The sequence below is a fragment of the Mandrillus leucophaeus genome, unplaced genomic scaffold, assembly GCF_000951045.1.
Source record: "Mandrillus leucophaeus isolate KB7577 unplaced genomic scaffold, Mleu.le_1.0 Scaffold1560, whole genome shotgun sequence".
Taxonomy (NCBI): domain Eukaryota; kingdom Metazoa; phylum Chordata; class Mammalia; order Primates; family Cercopithecidae; genus Mandrillus; species Mandrillus leucophaeus.
This window is the reverse complement of record NW_012101544.1, coordinates 225,228-247,123: the sequence shown is the minus strand read 5'-3', so window position 1 is coordinate 247,123 and position 21,896 is coordinate 225,228. Positions and strand designations below refer to the sequence as shown.

General features: G+C 37.8%; 1 protein-coding gene across 1 annotated transcript in view; it reads right to left on the bottom strand.

Moving 5' to 3' along the window:
* The window catches only part of LOC105536188 (centlein), a gene marked incomplete at its 3' end in the record, with an annotated part of 236,950 nt that overhangs the window by 83,863 nt on the left and 131,191 nt on the right, over window positions 1-21,896 (bottom strand). Inside the window, exon 11 of the mRNA XM_011975470.1 lies at window positions 14,460-14,560. Coding sequence (XP_011830860.1) covers window positions 14,460-14,560 — 101 coding nt within the window. The remainder of the gene's footprint in view (window positions 1-14,459; window positions 14,561-21,896) is intronic.

Below are 21,896 nucleotides of genomic sequence, written 5' to 3'. Positions count from 1 at the left end.
TAAAAAGCTAAATTATGTGGCATTGATTTTGGGACTGGGTGGAAGGCGGCAAAATATATGTTACAGGATGCTGAGAAAATGGCGACCCATGTTATGTCGTTACAAAACATTTAGAAAACTGCCACCTGGCATAACCTGGAAGGCAAAAAATGTACCTAATAACCTAATAAATTTTACACTGAGTGAGGAGATGTCAGCGCAGAATGCTGATAGTATGAGTTTGGTTATTGCTGGCTGCACTTGACTAGCTACTCTAAGAAAGATCCGAGCTCAGAAAGGCACTGGCCATTGAAATATGGGAAGTGTATAAGTTCCAGTACTTTCAGAGTTGGAAAATGAAATTGCTTGTCACCATATCAAAGGAGTGGACACTGAATCATTGGCAGCATAAAGACCAAATCTCAGATGTTGACATTAAAACATGGCTCAGGATTTGGCTGTCATGCCTGTTGCTAATAATTTGTGAAAGGAATAATGCAAGGCCTGGTAGACTCTGGGTAAAGGCCTAAAATACTCCCCCAACCCTCCATAGAAACTAACACTGACAGTATGAATTGTTGTTGGCTGTATTTAATACGAAGACTTGCTTTAGCCAAAGAAATCTTGGGTGGAGGTTACAGTGTGCCAGTTTCAAACACAGGCAAAACAAGCTCTTCATGTTTATACTTGTTGCACTGTGTTCAAGAATCAGACACATGGAGCAGAAGTGGACTTGACTTGCAGCCTGAAACAGAGCTGGACCAGAAAACCTGCAGCAGTAAGAGCTGCTTCAGCCAACACACAGACCCATATGCAATAAATAAATACTTGCTATTGTTTATGAAAGAGTTTTCCCATTTGCTTGTTTCTTGCATTGTCTGATACACAAGCCCTCAACTTTCAATGACAAACATGGTAAGAAACGGTTTTGTGAACATACTCATGCACTTGTGACTCAGTAAAGACTGAGAAATCTAGCTCCTGGCCAAAACTTACATGTGATTCATCAGGCCTGACCATAGGTGATTACCAAGGTTTTACCTGGCACACCTCATGGGGCAAAGCTGCCCTCCCCAACCAGACTTGTTGTAGGTCAATGGACTGCAGTCTCTGAAGGGAGTTACACTCAAGGACACAGGTTCCCCTGGTCAAGGACACTAGTTTCCCTGGCCAATCACACTCTTACACATATCTGTATCTTTACCATAGATGTCTTGATATGGAGGCATTTTTACTGGGGGCTTTGGCTGAGGTTTGCTTAGGTGTCTCTGCAGAAACCTCCTTAGAAGACCGGGAGGAGGCAGTAAACTTGAAGATAATTGTCCTAATTCTGACTTTATACTTTTCCTCTCCCAGCCATCTTCCCACACCCTCCCCCCATGCCTCAGGTCTATCAGATGGCAAGAACCTTTTGTTTGAGGATCCACTGGCAGTGAGACAACCCTCATTTCTATGTGGATCCACTTGACGCATGGGGGAAAATAAAATATGGGGAGCTGGCACTTTCTCCCCTTTAGCCTCTTGCTTAAACTATCTCAGTAATTAATTAAAGGTGGCTGTAACTTTCATTTTGGTTTGTTCTCTTAGAGCAGCTATTCATACACCTGGCATTTCGGCTCTCTCTAGTTCAGCTAAGCTCGACAGAGGTATTGTGGGACTGTATTAAAGACTCATTATACTATAAATTGCAATTTTCAGTAAAGAGAAATCTAGCATGGCAGGGGCTTAAGGTATTCATTTGGGAAGCCTAGAGGAGATTGAACTCATTTGAGGGAAAAGGCACTGAGTTTTTTTGGATGACATGCTTAACTTTTAAGATACTTGTAAAAGCAGCCAGAAGGAAACAGGTGTCAGAAAATAGGAAATATACATTTGGAACATGGAAAGAGTTTTGGGATTTAATCCAGAGAAAACATGTTCAATAAAAAGAAAAGTAAGTTAGAGGGACCAGATTTTCCCTTCTATATGGAACAACTAAAAACTAGAAAAAAATGTATGAAAAATGGTTTTTAGATATTGGGCATCAGACAATGTCATCCCTGGAGAAGGCAACAAATAAGGTGAGCTCTATGATTATCCAAGCTTACTACTTACAGAGAGCTTCCAAGCTACAGTACAGAAACAGGAAACCTAAATGGAGTCCAGTAATCTTCCTAAATTAAGGAGACATACCCTGGGTTCCAGCGAGGTCAAGGGAGCTAGAGTTTGCAGGGCAAAGTGTCATAGAGGAAAGATCTACTCAGATACAGGGAGAGCTCTGAAGATCTACAGACCTGAGGACCTTGTCTTCAGCCAAGTACTAATCAGCACATGCATTTAAGGAAACTACCCAAGTATAAGAGAAAAAAAAAAACATCCAAAAGGATTAGAGAAAACTTAGAGGAAACAAACTGCAAAGCTCATACAGTTGTAGTGGTAGTTTATGCTCTGACTAGCCAAGGGATAAAAGGGGGGCACATTATATAAAGGTGAACAAAGTAAGAATGACAGCAGAATTCTTATCAGAAACAATTCACACTAGAAGATAGTGGAGTAATTAACTGCTAAAGAAAAAAAAATCTGTCAATGTAGCATTCTATACTTACTGAAAATACCTTTCAAAATGAAGAAAAAATAGGGATATTTTTCCAGGTGTATGACAGCTGAAAGAATTTCACTACCAGCAGATGTGCACTCTAAGAATTATTAAAGGAAGTCCTTCAGGCAGAAAGAAGATAACACCAGATGGAAATACGGATCTATAGAAAGGAATGAAGAGCAGCAGAAATGGTTCTCAGCAAAAAACACAGAGAACTACCAGGCCTGGTAGTTCCAACACTCTCTGCTGAAGCCAGACAACAATTTAAAACCCTGGGTCACCCCTTCTAGAATAGAAAACACTCTGTAGTTGGTGGAGCAAAGTGTACATTTAACAAAATACAGATTTTGAATCCAAATTGAAAAAGAAAAGCCACAAAGGAAGAAAAGAATTTACCAAAAATCTGAATTTAATAAAATACAAGCTCAGAAAAGAAATAGTAAAACATCCAAAAATAAGAATTTGAAGAATTGAGGCATTAAACTGAGAACAACAAGAATAACAAAGAACATTATTACAGATTAAAAAGAAATGTAAGAAAGAACAAAAGAAGGCCAGGCGCAGCGGGGCTCCCACCTGTAATCCCAGCACTTTGGGAGGTCAAGGCAGGCAGATCACGAGGTCAGGAGATCGAGATCATCCTGACCAATGTGGTGAAACCCTGTCTCTACTAAAAAAATACAAAAATTAGCTGGGCGTGGTGGTGCATGCTTGTAATCCTAGCTACATGGGAGGCTGAGGTAGGAGAATTGCTTGAACCAGGGAGTCGGAGGTTGCAATGAGCCAAGATCGTGCCACTGTGTTCCAGCCTGGTGACAGAGCGAGACTCCATCTCAAAAAAAGAACAAAAGAAAAATAAAACATGGCTAAAAATTGAATTACTGATGAAGGAAGGTCTTGAGATAAAATGAATGCAGAAGAAAAAGAAAAAAGATTAAAGAATTGTTAAGAAAATAGATATGAAGGCCGGACCAAAAAAAAAATCCAATATAAAGACAACTTCCTTGAATTAGAGTATAAAAAGTGGAATAGAAAAGTATGCAAAAATATATGCAAAAGAGAAATCCTTGGAACAAAGTAATATTTTAAATGCATAGGTATTTCAGGAAAATGTGATCTAGAACAAATTATATTGACATTCTATTTAAGTTTTTGAATATCAAGTTGAAAAAAGTAAATTTTCAGGCATCCACTTAGCAAAGGCAAGCCATATCCACAGCAGAGGGTGATAAAGGGGAGATGAGGAAATCAGACACCTCTCCGTAACACATCCTCACAGCAACCACCGATTCTATAAATGAGTAACATCTAGAAAGTTCTAAGGAAAAAAGGGTGTAACCCAATAAAATTATACCCAGCCCATTTAATCCCTGTTGAATCATATTCTCAAACATCTAGGTTCTTACAAATATGGCTATTTTCATTCCTTCTTGAAAAAATGCCTTTTTTTTTTTTTTTTTTTTTGAGATAGAGTCTTGCTCTTTCACCCAGGCTGGGGTGAAGTGGCTCCCAGGCTGCAATGCAATGACGCAATATCGGCTCACTGCAACCTCTGCCCCCTGGGTTCAAGGGACTATCCAGTCTCAGACTCCTGGATAGCTGGGATTACAGGCACACACCACTACGCCCGGCTAATTTTTGTATTTTTAGTAGAGATGGGGTTTCGCCATGTTGACCAGGTTGGTCTCGAACTCCTGACCTCAGGTGATCCACCTGCCTCAGCCTCCCAAAGTGCTAGGATTACAGGCGTGAGCCACCTCGCCTGGTAATACTTTCAATTTTATCTGGCTAACCAAGAAATATATGAAAATAAACAATTCATAAATAGAAAAGCCATGGCTTTTAAAAATGTGATGAGTACTGAATTTGTTATATAGAGAGACAAGACTTTAAAGCTGAGGAAATTATTCTTGTAATATATAAAGTTATAGACTTTGGTAAAATTTTTACAAAGAAATTGAATGAACAAAACTCAAGATGTAGAGGAAACAAAAAACTTTTACAAACAAGTTTTGTAAAAATGCTGGGTTTTCCATCTTGCATAGCAAGGTGTTAATTTCTTTTTGTAACCTTTCTTTTAATCTTAAAGAAATTAATTCTTTTGAAGCAGAGAAAACATTTATTTAAAGTTTAACACCTCATTTACATTTACTTCTGTTTCTCTTCATTTAGTTGGTTCCAAATAAATATGATAAATGTAAATCTCTTTTTCAAAAATATGACACTCTTTTTATATAATTAATCTACCCATCTAGTCTTCTCTGTATCTGGCCATTAAGAGATGGTTATATGATAATATTAAAAATTTTTATCTCTAACATGTGAACTAGTTTTTTCTTTGCTTTCTTCTTTTTATTCTTTCTTACTGCTTGAATGTAAGTATGTATAACTTTTCAAAAAACAATAAAATCATTGGTTTTGAAAAGTAAACCAAGGATAAAGTCTTAGCAAACTCTAATTATCCAGAGGTAAATGAAAAGATGCTCCACTGAAAGAGACAGGAAGATAACAGCAAGAGTAGGACGTAAAATATGACAATGTGATTCAGAAGTTGATAAAGAGATAAGCTTGAAATATGATGAAAATCAAAGGTGTTAAATGGAGGGGTTCAAATATTGGCCTTAAGAAGTTACCAGTAACCTGAGTGTGAGCAATTGGAGCAACAAGAGTAACTGGGACAAAAGCCAAGTGAGGGGTATATGAAAACTGATTATTAAGTATAAACTGTCAAAACCTGCTACATTCTACAGTGGTTAGAATGCAGCAAGTTAAACAACAAAAAATCCTGTCATATCAATCTCTAATTTTTCTAATGAGGTACTGAAGATACATACGAAATACAGTTATCTTGACTTTAATAAAGAGATAATCCTCTTGCAATTTGAGCAGTGAGACATTCCCCGTTACTGGCCATATTTAAGCTAGCTGTCAGGGAGGTTGCAGATCTGAAGATCTCCAAGTTTCCTTCTAACTCTAAGATTTTGATTCCAGGAAAACAGATGAGAGTTAAATGATTTCCCAAAAAATGTAATGCCTAACCAAAATGTTAGTGAATTATTGATACTGAGCATAACACTATAGTACCTACAAAACTGTAAACAAACAAAACTAGGAAAACTTTATCAATGAATAATAAAAATGAGTACCATTTATCCCTATAAAATATCTCTAGAATTTTTGTGTGTGGGGACATGGTAGATGTATCTATAGGGTAGATGACATGTGAAACACACAGGCAATGCATAATAATCATATCAGGGTAAATGGGGCATCCATCACCTCAAGCACTAACTTTTACATTACAGACAATCCAACAATTAACTTATTTCTTAATACAGTCACCCTATCATGCTAGCAAATACCAGGTCTTATTTGTTCTTTCCAACTATTTTTTTTGTAATCCATTAATTATTCCCACTTCCTCCAACTACCCTTCCCAGGCTCTGGTGACCATCCTTCTACTCTCTAACTCCATGAGTTCAATTGTTTTAATTTTTAGCTCCCACCAATAAGTGAGAACATGTAAAGTTTGTCTTTCTGTACCTGGCTTATTTCACTTAACACAATGACCTCCAATTTCATTCATGTTGTTGCAAATGACAGGATTTCAATTCTTTTATGGCTGAATAGTACACCATTGTGTGTTTGCACCACATTTGTTTTATCCATTCATCTGTTGATGAACATTTGGGTTGCTTCCAAATTTTGGCTATTATGAATAATGCTAAAATAAACATGGAAATGCAGATATCTCTTCAATATACTGATTTCCTTTCTTTTGGGCACATACCTAGCAGTGTGATAGCTAGATCATATCACAGTTCTATTTCCATTTTTTTTTTTTTTTTCCCTGAGACGGAGTCTCACTCTGTCACCCAGGCTGGAGTGCAATGGCACAATCTTGGCTCAGGACAACCTCCGACTCCTGGGTTCAAGTGATTCTCCTGTCTCAGCCTCCAAAGTAACTGGGATTACAGGTGTGTGTGCCACCACACCCCTCTAATTTTGTATTTTTGGGAGAGATGCAGTTTCACCATGTTGGCCAGGCTGGTCTCAAACTCCTGACTTCAAGTGATCCACCCACCTCAGCCTCCCAAAGTGTGGGATTATAGGTGTGAGCCACTGCACCCAGCCTATTTCTAATTGAGTCACTTCCAAACTGTTCTCCATAGTAGTTGTACTAATTTACATTCCTACCTAGAGTTCCCTTTTTACCCACATCTTTATCAGCATTTGTTATTGCCTGTCTTGTGGATAAGAGCCATTCAGGCTGGGATGAGATGATATCTCATCTTAGTTTTGATTTTTATTCTCTGATGATCAATAATGTTGAGCATATTTCCATATATCTATTTGCAAATGGTATGTCTTCTTTTGAGAAAAGTCTACTCATAGCTTTGGCCCATTTTTTAATTGGATTATTAATTTTTTTCCTACAGAGTAGTTTTTAGCTGCTTATATATTCTGGTTATTAATCCTTTGTTAGATGGGCAGTTTGCAAATATTGTCTCCTACTCTGTGAGTTTTCTCTTTGATTTGTTGATTGTTCCCTTGCTGTCCAGAAGCTTTTCAGCTTGATGTAATCCCATATGTTCATTTTTGCTTTAGTTGCCTGTGCTTGTAGGATATTACTCAAAAGATCCTTGCTCAGTCCAACATCCTGGAGACTTTCCCCAATGTTTTCTTTTAGTAGTTTCATAGTTTGAAGTCTGAGATTTAAGTGTTTAATCCATTGTGATTTAATTTTTGTATATGGCAAGAGATAGGGGACTAGTTTCATTCTTATGCCCATGGATATCTAGCTTTCCCAGCAGAATTTATTGAAGAGACTGTTCTTTTCCCAATGTATGTTCTTGGCAACTCCATCAACAATTAGTTTATATGGATGTACGAATATATTTCTGGGTTGTCTGTGAGGTTCCATTGGTCTATGTGTCAATTTTCATGCTGTTTTAGTTACTACAGCTTTATAGTACAATTTAACTTAAGAAATGTGATTCCTCTAGTTTTGTTCTTTTTGCTTACAATAGCTTTGGCTATTCTGGGTCTCTTCTATTCTATATAAATTTTAGGATTGTTTTTTCTATTTCTGTGAAGAATGACATTGGTATTTTTACAGGGCTCGCATTGAAGCTGTAGATTGCTTAAGGTAATATGGTCATTTTAACAATATTGATTTTTACAATCCATTAAGAGGGGATGTCTTTCCATTTTTTTGTGTCCTCTTCAATTTCTTTCATCAATGTTCTGTAGCTTTCATTGTAGGAAGATTTTTCACTTCTCTGGTCAAATCCTAAGTACTGAGTTTTATGTGTAGCTACTGCAAACTGAATTAGCTTTCTTGATTTCTTTTTCAGATTATTTGCCATTGGCATATAGAAATGATACTGATTTCTGTAGGTTGATTTTGTATCCTCCAACTTCACTAAATTTGTTCATCCTTTCTAATAGTTTTTTATGGAATTTTAAGTTTTTCCAAATACAAGATCATATTATTGGCAAATAAAGATAATTTGACTTCTTCCTAATTTGGATGCCCTTTCTTTCTCTTGTGTGACTGCCCTAACTAGGACATCCAGTACTATGTTGAACAATAGTGGTGACAGTAGGCATTGTGGTCACGTTCCAAATCTTTAACGAAAAGCTTTCAGTTTTTCCTGATTCAGTATGATACCAGCTATGCCTTTTATTATCCTGATATATGTTTGTTCCAATAAACCAGTTTTTAAAGAGATTATCTCATGAAAAGAATGTTGAATTTTACTGAATGCGTTTTTAGGACTAATTGAAATGATCATATGGTTTTTGTCCTTCATTCTGTTGATAATACGTATCACATTGATTAATGTGCAAATGTTGAACCATCCTGGCAACCCTTGGATAAATCTCACTTGGTTATGATGACTGATTTTCTAATGTGTTGTTGAATTCAGCTTGCTAGTATCTTGCAGAGGTTTTTTGCATCAATGTTCATCAGGGATATTTAACTATAGTTTCCTTTTTTTTTTTTTTTTTCATGTGTCTGTGTCTGGTTTTGGTATCAAGGTAATACTGGCCTTGTATAATGAGTTTGAAAGTATTCCCTCCTCTTCTACCTTTTGGAATAGTTTGAGTAGGATTGGAATTAGTTCTTCTTTAAATGTTTGGTAGAATTCAGCATTGAAGTCACCAGGTCCTGGTTGTTTCTTTGCTGGGGGGCTTTGTATTATGGCATCAATCTCATTACTTATTATTGTTCTGTTCAGGTTTTGGATTTCTTAATGGTTCAATAATCTTAGTAGGTTGTATGTGTGTAAGAATTTATCCATTTCTTCTAGATTTTCCAATTTATTGGCATATAGTTGATATGTATTTGGCATATAGTTGGTGATAGTAGCTACTAACAATGCTTTAAATTTCTGCAGTATCTGTTGTAATGTCTACTTTTTCACATCTGATATTTATTTGTGTTCTCTTTTTCTTAGTCTGGTTAAAGGTTTGTAAATTTTGTTTAGCTTTTTGATAAACCAACTTTTTGTTTTAATGATGTTTTCATATTGTTTTATTCATTTTAATTTCATTTATCTCTGCTCTGATCTTTATTATTTCTTCTACTAATTTTGGGTTTGATTTGCTCTAGCTTTTCTAGTTCTTCAAGATGCATTGTTAAGTTATTTGAAATTTTTCTTCTTCTTTGATGTAAGCATTTGTAGCTATAAACTTCCCTCTTAGTACTGCTTTTGCTGTATCCCATAGGTTCCGGTATGTTGTGCTTCCATTATCATTTGTTTCAGGAAATTTTTAAATTTCCTCCTTAATTTCTTCATTGACACATGGGTCATTCAGGAACACATTGTTTAATCTCCATGTGTCTGCAGAGCTTCCAAAATGTTTCATGTTATTGATTACTAGTGCTATTCCATTGTTGTCAGAGAAGATGCTCAATATTATTTCAATTTTTTTTTAATGTTTTAAGACTTGTTTTGTGGCCTAACACATGGCCTATCCTCAAGAATGATCCAGTGTGTTGGGGAGAAGAATGTGTATTCTGCAGCCATTGGATGAAATGTTCTGTAAATATTAGCTCCATTTGGTCTACAGTACAAATTAATTCCAATGTTTGTTGATTTTCTGTCTGGAAGGTCTGTCCAAAGCTGAAAGTGGGATACTAAAGCCTCCAGCTATTATTGAATTAGGGTCTATATTTCTCTTTAGCTCTAATAATATTTGCTTTATATATCTGGGTAATACACTGTTGGGTAAATATATATTTACAACTATGATATCTTCCTACTAAATTGACACCTTTATCATTATATAATGACCTTTGTCTCTTACAGTTTTTGCTTGAAATCTATTTGGTCTGATATAAGTATAGCTATTCCTGCTCTTTTTTGGTTTATACTGGCATGGAGTATCTTTTTCCATTTATTTTCAGTCTATATGTCTCTTTATAGATGAAGCATTTCTTGTATACAACAGAGAGTGGCTCTGATTTTTATATTCTTTCAGCTACTTTATGTATTTTGATTAGAGAGTTTAGTCCATTCACATTCAGTGTTATTACCAATAAGTAAGGACTTACTCCTGCCATTTTGTTATTGGTTCCCTGGTTATTTTGTGGTCTTCTTTTCCTTCCTTCATTCCTTCTTGTTTTCCTTGTAGTGAAGGTGATTTTCTCTTACCTTCTTCTCCTAAAATAAAAGAATATTTTATTTCTTCCTTTTTATTTTTTGTGTAGCCATTGTATAGTTTTCGACTTGAGGTTACAATGAATGTTGCAAATACTATCTTATAACCCATTATTTTAACTGGATTAACTACACTGCTTGCATAAATAAGCAAAAAGAAAACTGATAAAAATTATATAACTTTGTCCAGCCTCTTTTTAACTTTTTATTGTTTATATCTTGTTGTACTATGTCTTGAAAACTTTTTATAGTTATTTTTTGATTGGCTCGTCTTTAAGTCTTTCTACTTAAGAGTAGTTTGTATACTGCTGCTATGGTATTACAATATTGTATGTCATACTGTGTACTTACTATTGCCAATGAGTTTTGTACCTTCAGATGATTTCTTATTACTAATATCCTTTTTCTGATTGAAGTATTCCATTTATGCCTTCTTATAGGATAGGTATGGTGTTGATGAAATCTCTAGCTTTTGTTTGTCTGTCAAAGCATTTCTCCTTATTCCAGGGCAAAAGTTTGTTCTTGTGTTTTCCTTCAGCACTCTAAGTATGTCATGCCACTATCTCCTAGCCTGTAAAGTTTCCACTGAAAAGTCTGCTGCCAGCATATTGAAGCTCCATTGTATGTTGTTTGTTTCCTTTCTCTTGCTGCTTTTAGGATCCTTTCTTTATCCTTGATCCTCAGGAGCTTTGTCAGTGCCTTTAGGTTGTCTTTTTTGGGTGAAACCTGCTAGGTGTTCTACAACTTTCTCATAGTTGAATATTGTTATCTTTTGCTAGGTTTGAAAAGTTCTCTGTTATTTTCCCTTTGAACAAACTTTGTACTCCTGTCTCTTTCACTAACTCCTCTTTAAGGCCAGTAAGTCCTAGATTTTCCCTTTTGAGGCTATTTTAACAATCTTGTAGGCATGCTTCATTGTTTTTTATTCTTTTGTCTCCTCTGACTGTTTTTTGGTTTTTTTGGTTTTTTTTTTCCAAAATGGATTCTCACTCTGTCACCAGGCTGGAGTGCAGTGGTGCGATCTTGGCTCATAGCAACCTTCGCCTCCCGGGGTCAAGCTATTCCCCTGCCTCAGCCTCCCAAGTAGATGGGATCACAGGCATGTACCACCACGCCTGGCTAATGTTTATATTTTTAGTAGAGACAGGGTTCCACCATATTGGCCAGACTCATCTCGAATTCCTGACCTTAGGTGATCCTCCCACCTCAGTCTCCTAAAAGTGCTGGGATTACAGGCATGAGCCACCACACCTGCCCTGACTGTGTATTTTCAAATAGCCTGACTTCAAGCTCACTAATACCTTCTTCTGCTTGATCAATTCTGCTATGAGGCGACGCCAATACATTTTTCATTCCATAATTTCTGCTCAATTGTTTTTTATTTTTTCAATCACTTTATCAAATTTCTCTGATAGAATTCTGAAATCCTCCTCCATGTTATCTTGAATTTCTTTCAGTTTCCTCAAAACTAAAAAAAAAAAATTTAGAATTCTCTGTCTGAAAGACTACATATCTGTTTCTGCAGTATTGATCCCAGGTGCCTTATTTAGTTTGTTTGATGAAGTCATGTTTTCTTGGTGTATTAGCCTGTTTTCATACTTCTATAAGGAACTGCTCAAGACTGAGTAACAAAAGAAAGAGATTTAACTGACTCACAGCTCAGCATGGCTGGGGAGGCCTCTGGAAACTAACAATCATGGTGGAAGGTGAAGGGAAAGCAAGGCACCTTCTTCACAAGGCGGCAGGAAGGAGAAGTGCCGAGCGAAGAGGGAAAAAGTGCCTTACAAAACCATCAGATTTCATGAGAACTCACTCACTATCATGAGAACGGCATGGGGGAAACCACCCCCATGATTCAATTACCTCCACCTGGTCTCTCCTTTGACATGTGGAGATTATGGGGATTATAATTCAAGATGAGTCTGGCTTGGGGACACAAAGCGTAACCTATAACTTGGATAGCCTTGATCCTTTGGATGTTTGCTGGTGTCTGGGAATTCAAAAGTTAGATATTTATTTTAGTCTTTGCAGGCTGGGCTTGTTTGTACCCAATCTCCTTGAGAAGATGGGTACAAAGATGCTGGGGCAGTAGGATTGATTCAGCCCAAAACTTCCAGGTATTTGAAAGGACTTGGGTGTTGTGATCTAGTCCATATCTGCATTAGTGGGCACCCCAAGCCCAGTAACACTGGGGTTCTTGAAGACTTCTAGAACTAATTCCTGGGCAGTCTTGGATAAGATCCTGAAGAATTCTCTGGATTACCAGGCAGAGACTCTTGTCCTCTTTCCTTTCTTCCAAACAGAGTCTCTCTCTCTTTGCTGAGCCTTCTGGAGCTGGGGATAGAATGACAAATGCACCCCTGTGGCCATGACCACTGGGACTATGCTGGGTCAGAACTGACACCAGTATATCCCTGAGTCTCACACAAGGCCCACTGTAACCACTATCTGGCTACCACCTATGTTTGCTCAAAGCCCTAGGGCTCTGCAAAGAGCAGATTGTGAAGCCAGTCAGGCTTGTGTCATTCCCTTCAGGGTAGCAGGATTCCTCAGGCCCTGGGTGGGTCCAGAGATGCCATCTAGGTGCCAGGGAGTAGAGTAAAAAACCTTAGAAATCCACCTGGTGTTCTAGTCTACTGCAGCTGAGCTGGCACTCAAACCACCAGACACAGTCCTTCCCACTCTTCCCTTCCCTTTCTACAGGCAAAACAGTCTCTCCCTGTGGTCACCACCACAGTCCTATAGGGAACACTACCAAGCCACTGCCAATGTTCCTTAAGGCCCAAGGGCTCTTCAGTCAGCTTGTCACAAATGTTGCCAGGCCTGAGACTCACTTTTCAGGGCAGTGGGCTTCCCTCTGGCCCAGAGCAGGTCTAGAAATGCCAACTAAGAGCCAAGGCCTGGAATCAATGACCCCACAAGCTGCTTGGTGTTCTATCTCATTGTGGATGAGCTGGTACCTAAGGTGTAAGACAAATTACCCTTTACTTTTCCCTCTGCTTTTCTCATGCAGGTGTTTCACAGCCACCACAGCTGGGGATGCACTGGGTTTCACCTGAATCCAGCACATCTCAGATTCTCCGCCAGAACCCACAGTGTACCATCTGGGTATTGCTGCTGGTTATTTAGGACCCTCTTCAATCAGTAGGTAATAGATCCTGCCAGGACTGCATCCTTGCCTTTAAGGCACCATGTTCGTTTCTAGCCCAGGATGTGTCCAGAAATGTCATCCAGGAGCTAGGGCCTAGAATAAGGGTCTCATAAATCTAACTAGTGCCCTATACTACTGTGGCTGAGTTGGTGTCCAAGATGCAAGACAAAGACTTCTTTACTCTTTCTTCTCTCCTCCTCAAGCAGACAGAAGGGGTTCCTTTCAGAGTCATGAGCTGTGCTGCCTAGGGTTGGGAGAGCAGTGGCACAAATACCCCATGAGCTGCCCTGGCTGGTGTCTCAGGAGGTCACATGCCACCCAAGTCCACTGGCTCTGAGCCCAACTCAGCACTAGGGCTCGCCTAGGAGTTGAAGTCATTGTGGCCTAGACTATCTTTTAAGTTTATATAGAGCCCCAGAATCCTGTGGTGACGAGGCTTGCCCAAACTCAGGTTCCAACCTCTGAGATGGGTGATTGTCCTCTGGACAGGTCTGGTCTAAATGCTCTTTCTGTGGGCAGGCATCAGATACATTCGGCCCGGTTTTGCTCTCTGCTATGACAGGGCAAGACTGAGTTCAATGCAAAGTCCAACAGTCACTGCATTCTCCCTCCCCCAAGTGCACAATTCTCTCTCCATGTCACATGGCCACTGCTAGGACATCAGGGAAGGGTGGCATTGGTAATTTAAGACTATCTTTCCTACCCTCTTCAGTGCCTCTTTCGGCCATTTGAAGTTAAAACCAGGTACTGTGAGTGCTCACCTGATTTCTGATTCTTATGTATGTGTTTTTTTGTGTGTGTAGATAGTTGTTAAATTTGGAGTTCCCACAGGGTAAAGTCTTCCATTTGGCCATCTTGCTGTGCCTTCTCCCTAGATTTTTAAATAAATTATAAAGCTGACTTTTAGATGTTCTATTTATTTAATTTTCTCATGATGAAAATATTAGCGAGTTATCAATGAATAAAGTCTTGGGAAAAGGAATAAAAAGGGTAACATTCTTAAAAGAAATTGAAACTAAAATATCAAGAATTAGATAATTTTACAATTCCTCTGTTAAGTATTTATTTTCTGAAAATTTACCTTCTCTTCTCTCTGCCACACATCTATTCAATTCTTGTATTGCTTCCTTATCAATAGATATATGTACTTTAAGTTCATCTAATTCTTCTTCAAGATTCATCCTATGAAAAAGCAATAAACATTTACTTAAAACCATATTGTTTTATTTAAAAAACGATATATCAAACATATATATTTAAATACATTTTAAATAATATATCAAACCAAGTCAGTAAAGATATTTTAAAGTATATAAAATGGAGAATAGTAAAATGAAAGCAAAAATACATCAATAATATTCACAGGCTGGGCACGGTGGCTCATACCTGTAATCCCAGAATTTTAGAGAGCCAAGGCAAGAGGATCACTTGAGACCAGAAGTTCAAGACCAGCCTGGGTAACACAGAGAGACCCTGTCTTTACAATAACAACAACAACAACAACAACAACAACAACAACAACTAGCCCATCACGGTTATGCACACCTATAGTCCTAGCTACTTGGGATGCTGAGGCAGTAGGATTGATTCAGCCCAAGACTTCACGGTTACAGTAAGCTATAATTTCATTGCTGTACTACAGCCTGGGCAAAAAATTGAGCCCTTGTCTCCATAAAACAAACAAAAATAATAATAATATGCACAAATCCTAAAAATTACAATTGAATTTACTGAGGACCTAGAAAATCAAATATTTTAAGTAAGTTATTTCTGTTAACTTTATCTCAATAAACATGCTAAACACTTAAAATACAGACTATATAATTTTAAAAATTATGTATTGAATTGCTCAACCACTTCTTGGTTGTTCTTAGACAAAGTCTCACTCTGTCACCCAGGCTGAAGTGCAGTGGCACAATCATGGCTTACTGCAGCCCCTACCTCCCAGGCTCAGGTGATCCTCAGGTCAGCCTCCCAAGTAGTTGGGAGTACAGGTGTGTGCCACCATGCCCAGCTAATTTTTTGTACAGTCGGGGTTTTACCAAGTTGCATAGGCTGAAATACTAGACTCAAACAACCTATTCGTCTTGGCCTCCCAAAATGCTGGGATCACAGGCATGAGCCACCACACCCACCCTGCTCAACCACGTCCTAACTCACAGATATTCTAGGCAAAATAGTAATGAAAAATGTTAATACATAACACTGAAAACAAGAATGGTAAATTCCTAGATGCCAAATAAAGGCAAAAAGACTTCCCAGTAAAACAGAACTGAGCTACCCTGGTGAGTATTTGACCAGGATCAAATACTGCCCATGGGGACCTCAGAATGTGAGACCTGAGTAGGGATGGTGTATTAGTCTATTGTCACTTTGCTATAAAAAAACCTCCTGAGACTAGGTAATTTATAAAGAAAAGAGGTTCAATTGACCACAGTTCCACAGGCTGCACAGGAAGCATGGCTGAGGAGGCCTCATGAAACTTACATTCATGGCAGACGGGAAACAGGAAGCAGGCACGTCTTACGTGGCTAGAGCAGGAGGAAGAGAGCACAGGCGGAGGTGCTACACACTTTTAAACAACCAGATCTTACGAGAACTCATTCATTATCACCGGAACAGCAAGGGGGAAGTCCGCCCACATGATCCAGTCACTTCTCACCAGATCCCTCCTCCACCACTGGGGATTACAATGCGACATGAAATTTGGGCAGGGACACAAATCCAAACCATATCAGATGGACATTTAGACCCATGGCCGTACCTGGCTGACAGACAAAAATGAGCTAACTACAGGAAACTGGGAGATAACAATCTGCTGATTGAAAACCTGAATATCTGAGCTTATCTGGTTAGAGTTTCATTAAAATAGTTCTCCAGCCCTCGTATGGGGACAGGACAGAGTCAACCACACGATATCAGAATCCCAAGCCAAAATCAATAGGTTCAAAACTGAGCCATATAATTTGCAGAAACATGAACAATAAAAAATAATATAAAAACTGGACATACGGCCAGAGTATACTGGAGGGTTCAGGAAGACACCATCATCCCTAAAGGGAGGCTTCCACAACCTAAGAAAATGTATGGGAGAAAAGACACTACAGAAAATAATTCTCAAGTCGAGCATGAAGACAATAATGAGTATATAAACAAGTTCAAAGCCATGAATGACAATCTAAATATCCTACTGCCCAAAATAGGATAATATACAACAATAAAATGGAGATAACAGAACAATCAAAATTACTTTCATTATTAAAGTTTTTTAAATGTTTTAAAAAAGATAAACAAGTGATAAACATATGTTAAAAAAGAACAGGGGTTTATAAAACGGAAAATAGATAAAAAGAATCAAATAATATATCTAAAAATACAAAATAAAGCAATGAAAATTGATAATAATAACATAATACTAGAAATTTAAACTCAATGGATGGGTTCAACAGCAAGTAGAAACAGCTAATGCAAATTGATAAAATGGAAGACAGCAGAAGGAGGTAAAGGAAGGAAAACAGTAGAGGTATACAAAATATGTTGGAATAAGAAGTATAGAAAGCATTTAATAGAAATTATTCAAGGAGAGAACTGAAAGACTGGGGGAAGGAGTATAGATGGGAGATGACAGTCAAAATATTAATACCTCAGGATTTGACAACTGATGAAGACATGAATTAACAGATTGAAATAGCATCAAAAAACGGCAAGGAGAGTAAATAAAACTGTTCACACTTAGAAATATCATAGTGAAACTTCAGGACACCAAAGATAGAGACAATCTTTAAATCAACCAGATTGAGAAGAAAACATTTCTAACAACTTAAGGTCTCTACAATAACAGCAGAGTTCTCCTATCAACAAGAAAAGTCAGAAGGAAAATAGCTAATATCTTTCACATGCCAAGGTTTACTACTCATAGATCCTAGATGAAAAAATCATTAACATATTTTAAGAAGAAAATAAACACAAAAGCAAGGTATAGAACAAAATAAGCAGTGATGAAGAAAGACACTAACAAATATATACAAGGAATTAAATAAACATTTATTATCTAAAGTGATCATAACAATATCTGAATGAAGACAGCTAAAATAAGGTAGAAATAACATTCTCAACAACAAAATGATATTGGATCGTCAAAGAGATCAGAGTTAAACATTTTAAGGTCCTTGTAGGAGGATACAGCTAGTGATAAACTTTAGACTTTGTCAAATAAATGATGTGTTATAATTTCAAGAATAATTATTTAAAGAATGAAAAACAAATATAAAAAAATAAAAATTAGAGGAGGTCAGAAGAGAAATGAAAAAAAAACTGTATCAAATCAAAGGCAAGAAAGTCATTTTTAAAAAGGAGCATAAGTCAAAACCACAATGAGATACCATCTCACGCCAGTTAGAATGGTGATCATTAAAAAGTCGGGAAACAACAGATGCTGGAGAGGATGTGGAGAAATAGGAATGTTCTTATACTGTTGGTGGAAGTATAAATTAGTTCAACCATTGTGGAAGACAGTGTGACCATTCCTCAAGGATCTAGAACCAGAAGTACCAGTTAACCCAGCAATCCCATTACTGGGTACACCCAAAGGATTATAAATCATTCTACTATAAAGATACATGCACATGTATGTTTATTGCAGCACTGGTTCACAATGGCAAAGCCTTGGAACCAACTCATATGCCCATCAGTGATAGACTGGATAAAGAAAATGTGGCATATATATACCATGGAATACTATGCAGCCATAAAAAATAGGATGAGTTCATGTCCTTTGCAGGGACATGGATGAAGCGGGAAACCATCATTTTCAGCAAACTAACACAAGAACAGAAAACCAAATACCACATTTTCTCCACTCATAAGTGGGAGCTGAACAATGAGAACATATGGACATAGAAAGGGGAACATCACACACTGGGGCCTGTTGGGGGATGGGGAACTAGGGGAGGGATAGCATTAGGAGAAATACTCAACATAGATGATGGGTTGATGGGTGCAGAAAACCACCATGGCACGTGTATACCTATGTAACAAACTTGCATATTCTGCACATGTATCCCAGAACTTAAAGTATAATTTAAAAAAAACAGGAGCATAAGAAAATAAAATGTACAGGAAAAAATTAAAAATAAAGATAGTCATTACACAATGATCAAAGGAATGATTTACCAGGAAAATAAATTAGTTCTAGACTTTTATGTACTCAACAACTGAGTTGTTGTAATCATTGGTATAATTAATAAAACAATAAAAAGTTATTTAAAGTAAAAATTAGGTGGTCTCTCCTTCCCCTCACTAAGTATGCTTCTTGGAAAAAAAAATAATGTTTATACTTTGATGTGTATACTTTCATTTTTTGTTCATATATTATAAACATCAATTCACACACATAAGGATTTTAAAAACTGGGATCTTATGATATATATTGGCAGCTTACCAGGTCCATTACAGATTGATAGGAGGAACACATACACATGCACACACATACACTCAACCACACAATGATTAAGCTTGGATTAGGGTCCTGATTTGTTATTTAAGAACGTGGAACATACTGAAGCAAGATGGCCCCACAAAGAAAAAGCAGGTGTAACTTAACTCAACTTAGTTTTCCTTGGCTCTCAGATCACTAACCCAACAGAAGGTAATGCTACAGTTGTTGGAAAAGTTATTTCTTGCTTCTTAAAAGATACTTTACACTTACAGCTTATTTCTTTTGGAAAGAACACACACAGTCCCTACTTTTAATAAATATGTATAGACCTCAGGAACCACCTTGTTCTTGAGTCAAAATAAGCACCAGCAAACCACATCTTAGTGGGTGCTTGCGGGAGGAACTGACAGAGGCAGAGCCCTGGTACCCCTGACCAGGATGAGCGTTGGCTATCTACTGACTCTGATTTACTATTCACTTACATTGGTGTTTCTTATACTGTGGTATGAGGACCACAATTTAAAATCTATTTCTTACTGGACAAATGATAGGAAACAACTGTATGCAGACACTGGACAATAGGCAGCACAGAATTGTAACCCCTGAGAGAAAGTAAATAAACAGAGCCCTTAATGATAGCTCGATTTCTGCCTGGAAGCACCTTCCAGACAGGGAGAGGGGTCCCAAGAAGAACATGACAGTCTCATTGAGTTGAAACAAGAGACTGGAGTTTAGGAAGTCTAAAACAGCCAGAATTTGTGAGGCATACTACCCAGTGAGGAGGAATCTACAGTGGAAAAGAGCTAAAGAAATCTGCATAAGAATTCCTTTGAGTATGTGGCTAATCCTTTTTTCTTTTTTTGCATCATAGTATGAAACACAAGGCCAGGGAAAGAACAACAGGAGCTATAAACAGAACATTCCCAGAATATTTCCCACACAGGATTGGGATACATTTGAGTTGTGACCAGTCAGAGAAGAGAGAATCTTAGTTGAACATCAGAGGCATTCAATAGAGAACACAGAAGGGTCATTCTAATGAGTAGAGATAAACAAGCCTCCAGTAAATGATACTCTAAACCTGTGCTAAAAAAGTGTTTTAAAAAACTGAAAATATTTAAACTGAGATTTTAACACACCTCTCTCAGTAATTGATGGAAAAAGTGGATAGACATAAGTAAGGATACAGAACATTTGAAAAACACTATCAAAAAGCTTTACCTAACTGAATGTTTATAAAACACTCCATACCCAAGAACAGCAAAACAAACATTCTTTTCAAGTGCCATGGAACATTCACCAAGATAAGACCACATGCTGGGCCATAAAACAATTCTCAATAAAGCTAAAAGCATTTTAAAATTATGCAAAGCATCTTCTATGACCACATTAGAATAATAAAATTAAAAATAAATACGAGGAGGATGTCTGCAAAATCCAAAAATATTTGAAAGTAAAGAACTTATTTCTGACAAAGAGGCTCTGCTTAACCAATCTTTAGTCACACTCCTGAACCCTCTCCTAAGCCCATCTGTGCACTTCCTTGTAAAATCCAGTTTTAGCAAGCAACTCCACTAAGTCAGTTTAGCAAGAATCTCTTCCACCACAATATATAAATCAAGGTTGATATATAATTGGGTTCCTCATCCTCCACCAACCCCTAGGTGGTATCTGATTACCCTGGCCTGTCTTCAGTCAAAATCCTGATAAGGTCAGTTTAGCCAGAATCTCCCTTATCCCCGATGTTTCCTCTTAGTAATTTTCCAATCCAGTGGCCTCCTCTACCTTAGCTATAAATTCCCACTTACCCATGCATATTAGGAGTTGAGTCCAATTTTCTCCTCGACTGCAAAATCCGATTGCAGTGGTCCCTACCTATGATGATGGTCCTGAACAGTCTTCTGTACCAAATTTTAACAAGTTTCACTGAATAACATTTTTCTATAATGCTTCTAAATAATTCTACTTTCAAAGAAGAATCCAGGAGGAATTAGGAAATATTTTGAACTTAGAAAAATTTAAAATACATTTCAAAATGTGTAAGGCACAGCAAAAGCAATCCTTAGATGGATATCTATATTGCAACATACAATACTGAAATTGGAAAAAAAGAAATATCCATAATGATGTAAGCTTCCAATTTAAAACCTAGAAAAAGAAGACACATCAAGATGAACACTTTTTCATATGCTTATTGGCCATTTGGATGTCCTCTTCTTTTTTTTTTTTTTTGAGACGGATTCTCACTCTGTCACCCAGGCTGGAGTGCAGTGGTGAGATCTCATTTCACTGTAAGCTCCGCCTCCTGGGTTCACGCCATTCTCCTGAGTAGCTGGGACTACAGGCGCCCGCCACCACACCCGACTGATTTTTCTTTTTTTGTATTTTTAGTAGAGATGGGGTTTCACCGTGTTAGCCAGGATGGTCTCAATCTCCTGACCTCGTGATCCACCGGCCTCGGCCTCCTAAAGTCCTGGGATTACAGGCGTGAGCCACTGTGCCCGGCTGGATGTCCTCTTATGTGAAATATCTGTCCAAGTATTTTGCTCATTTTTCTATTGTGTTGACTGTCCTTTTCTTATTTAGTCACAGGAATTCTTCATATATTCTGAGTACTACTCCTTTCCTGGACATATACACTGAAAATATCTTTTTGTACTCGGAAGTTGCCTTTTAATTCGTTTAATGGTACTTTTAAGTGAACATTAAGTTCTCAGTTTTAACATAGGCCAATTTATCAATTTTTCGTTTTTATTTAGTGCTTTTTATGCCTGGTTTAAGAAATTGGCCAGGTGCAGTAGCTCACACTAGAACTTTAGGAGGCCAAAGCAATGGACTGCTTGAGCTCAGGAGTTTGAGACCAGCCTAGGCAACATGGCAAAACCCTCTCTCTACAAAAATACAAAAAATTTAGTCAGTCGTGGTGGCATGCACCTGTAGTCCCAACTACTTGGGGGCTGAGGTGGCAGAATTGCTTGAACCCAGGAGGTTGAGGCTGAAGTGAGCTGAGATTGTGCCACTGCACTCCAGCGGGGTGACAAACTAAGACCTTGTTTCAAAAAGAGAGGGGAGGGGAGGGGG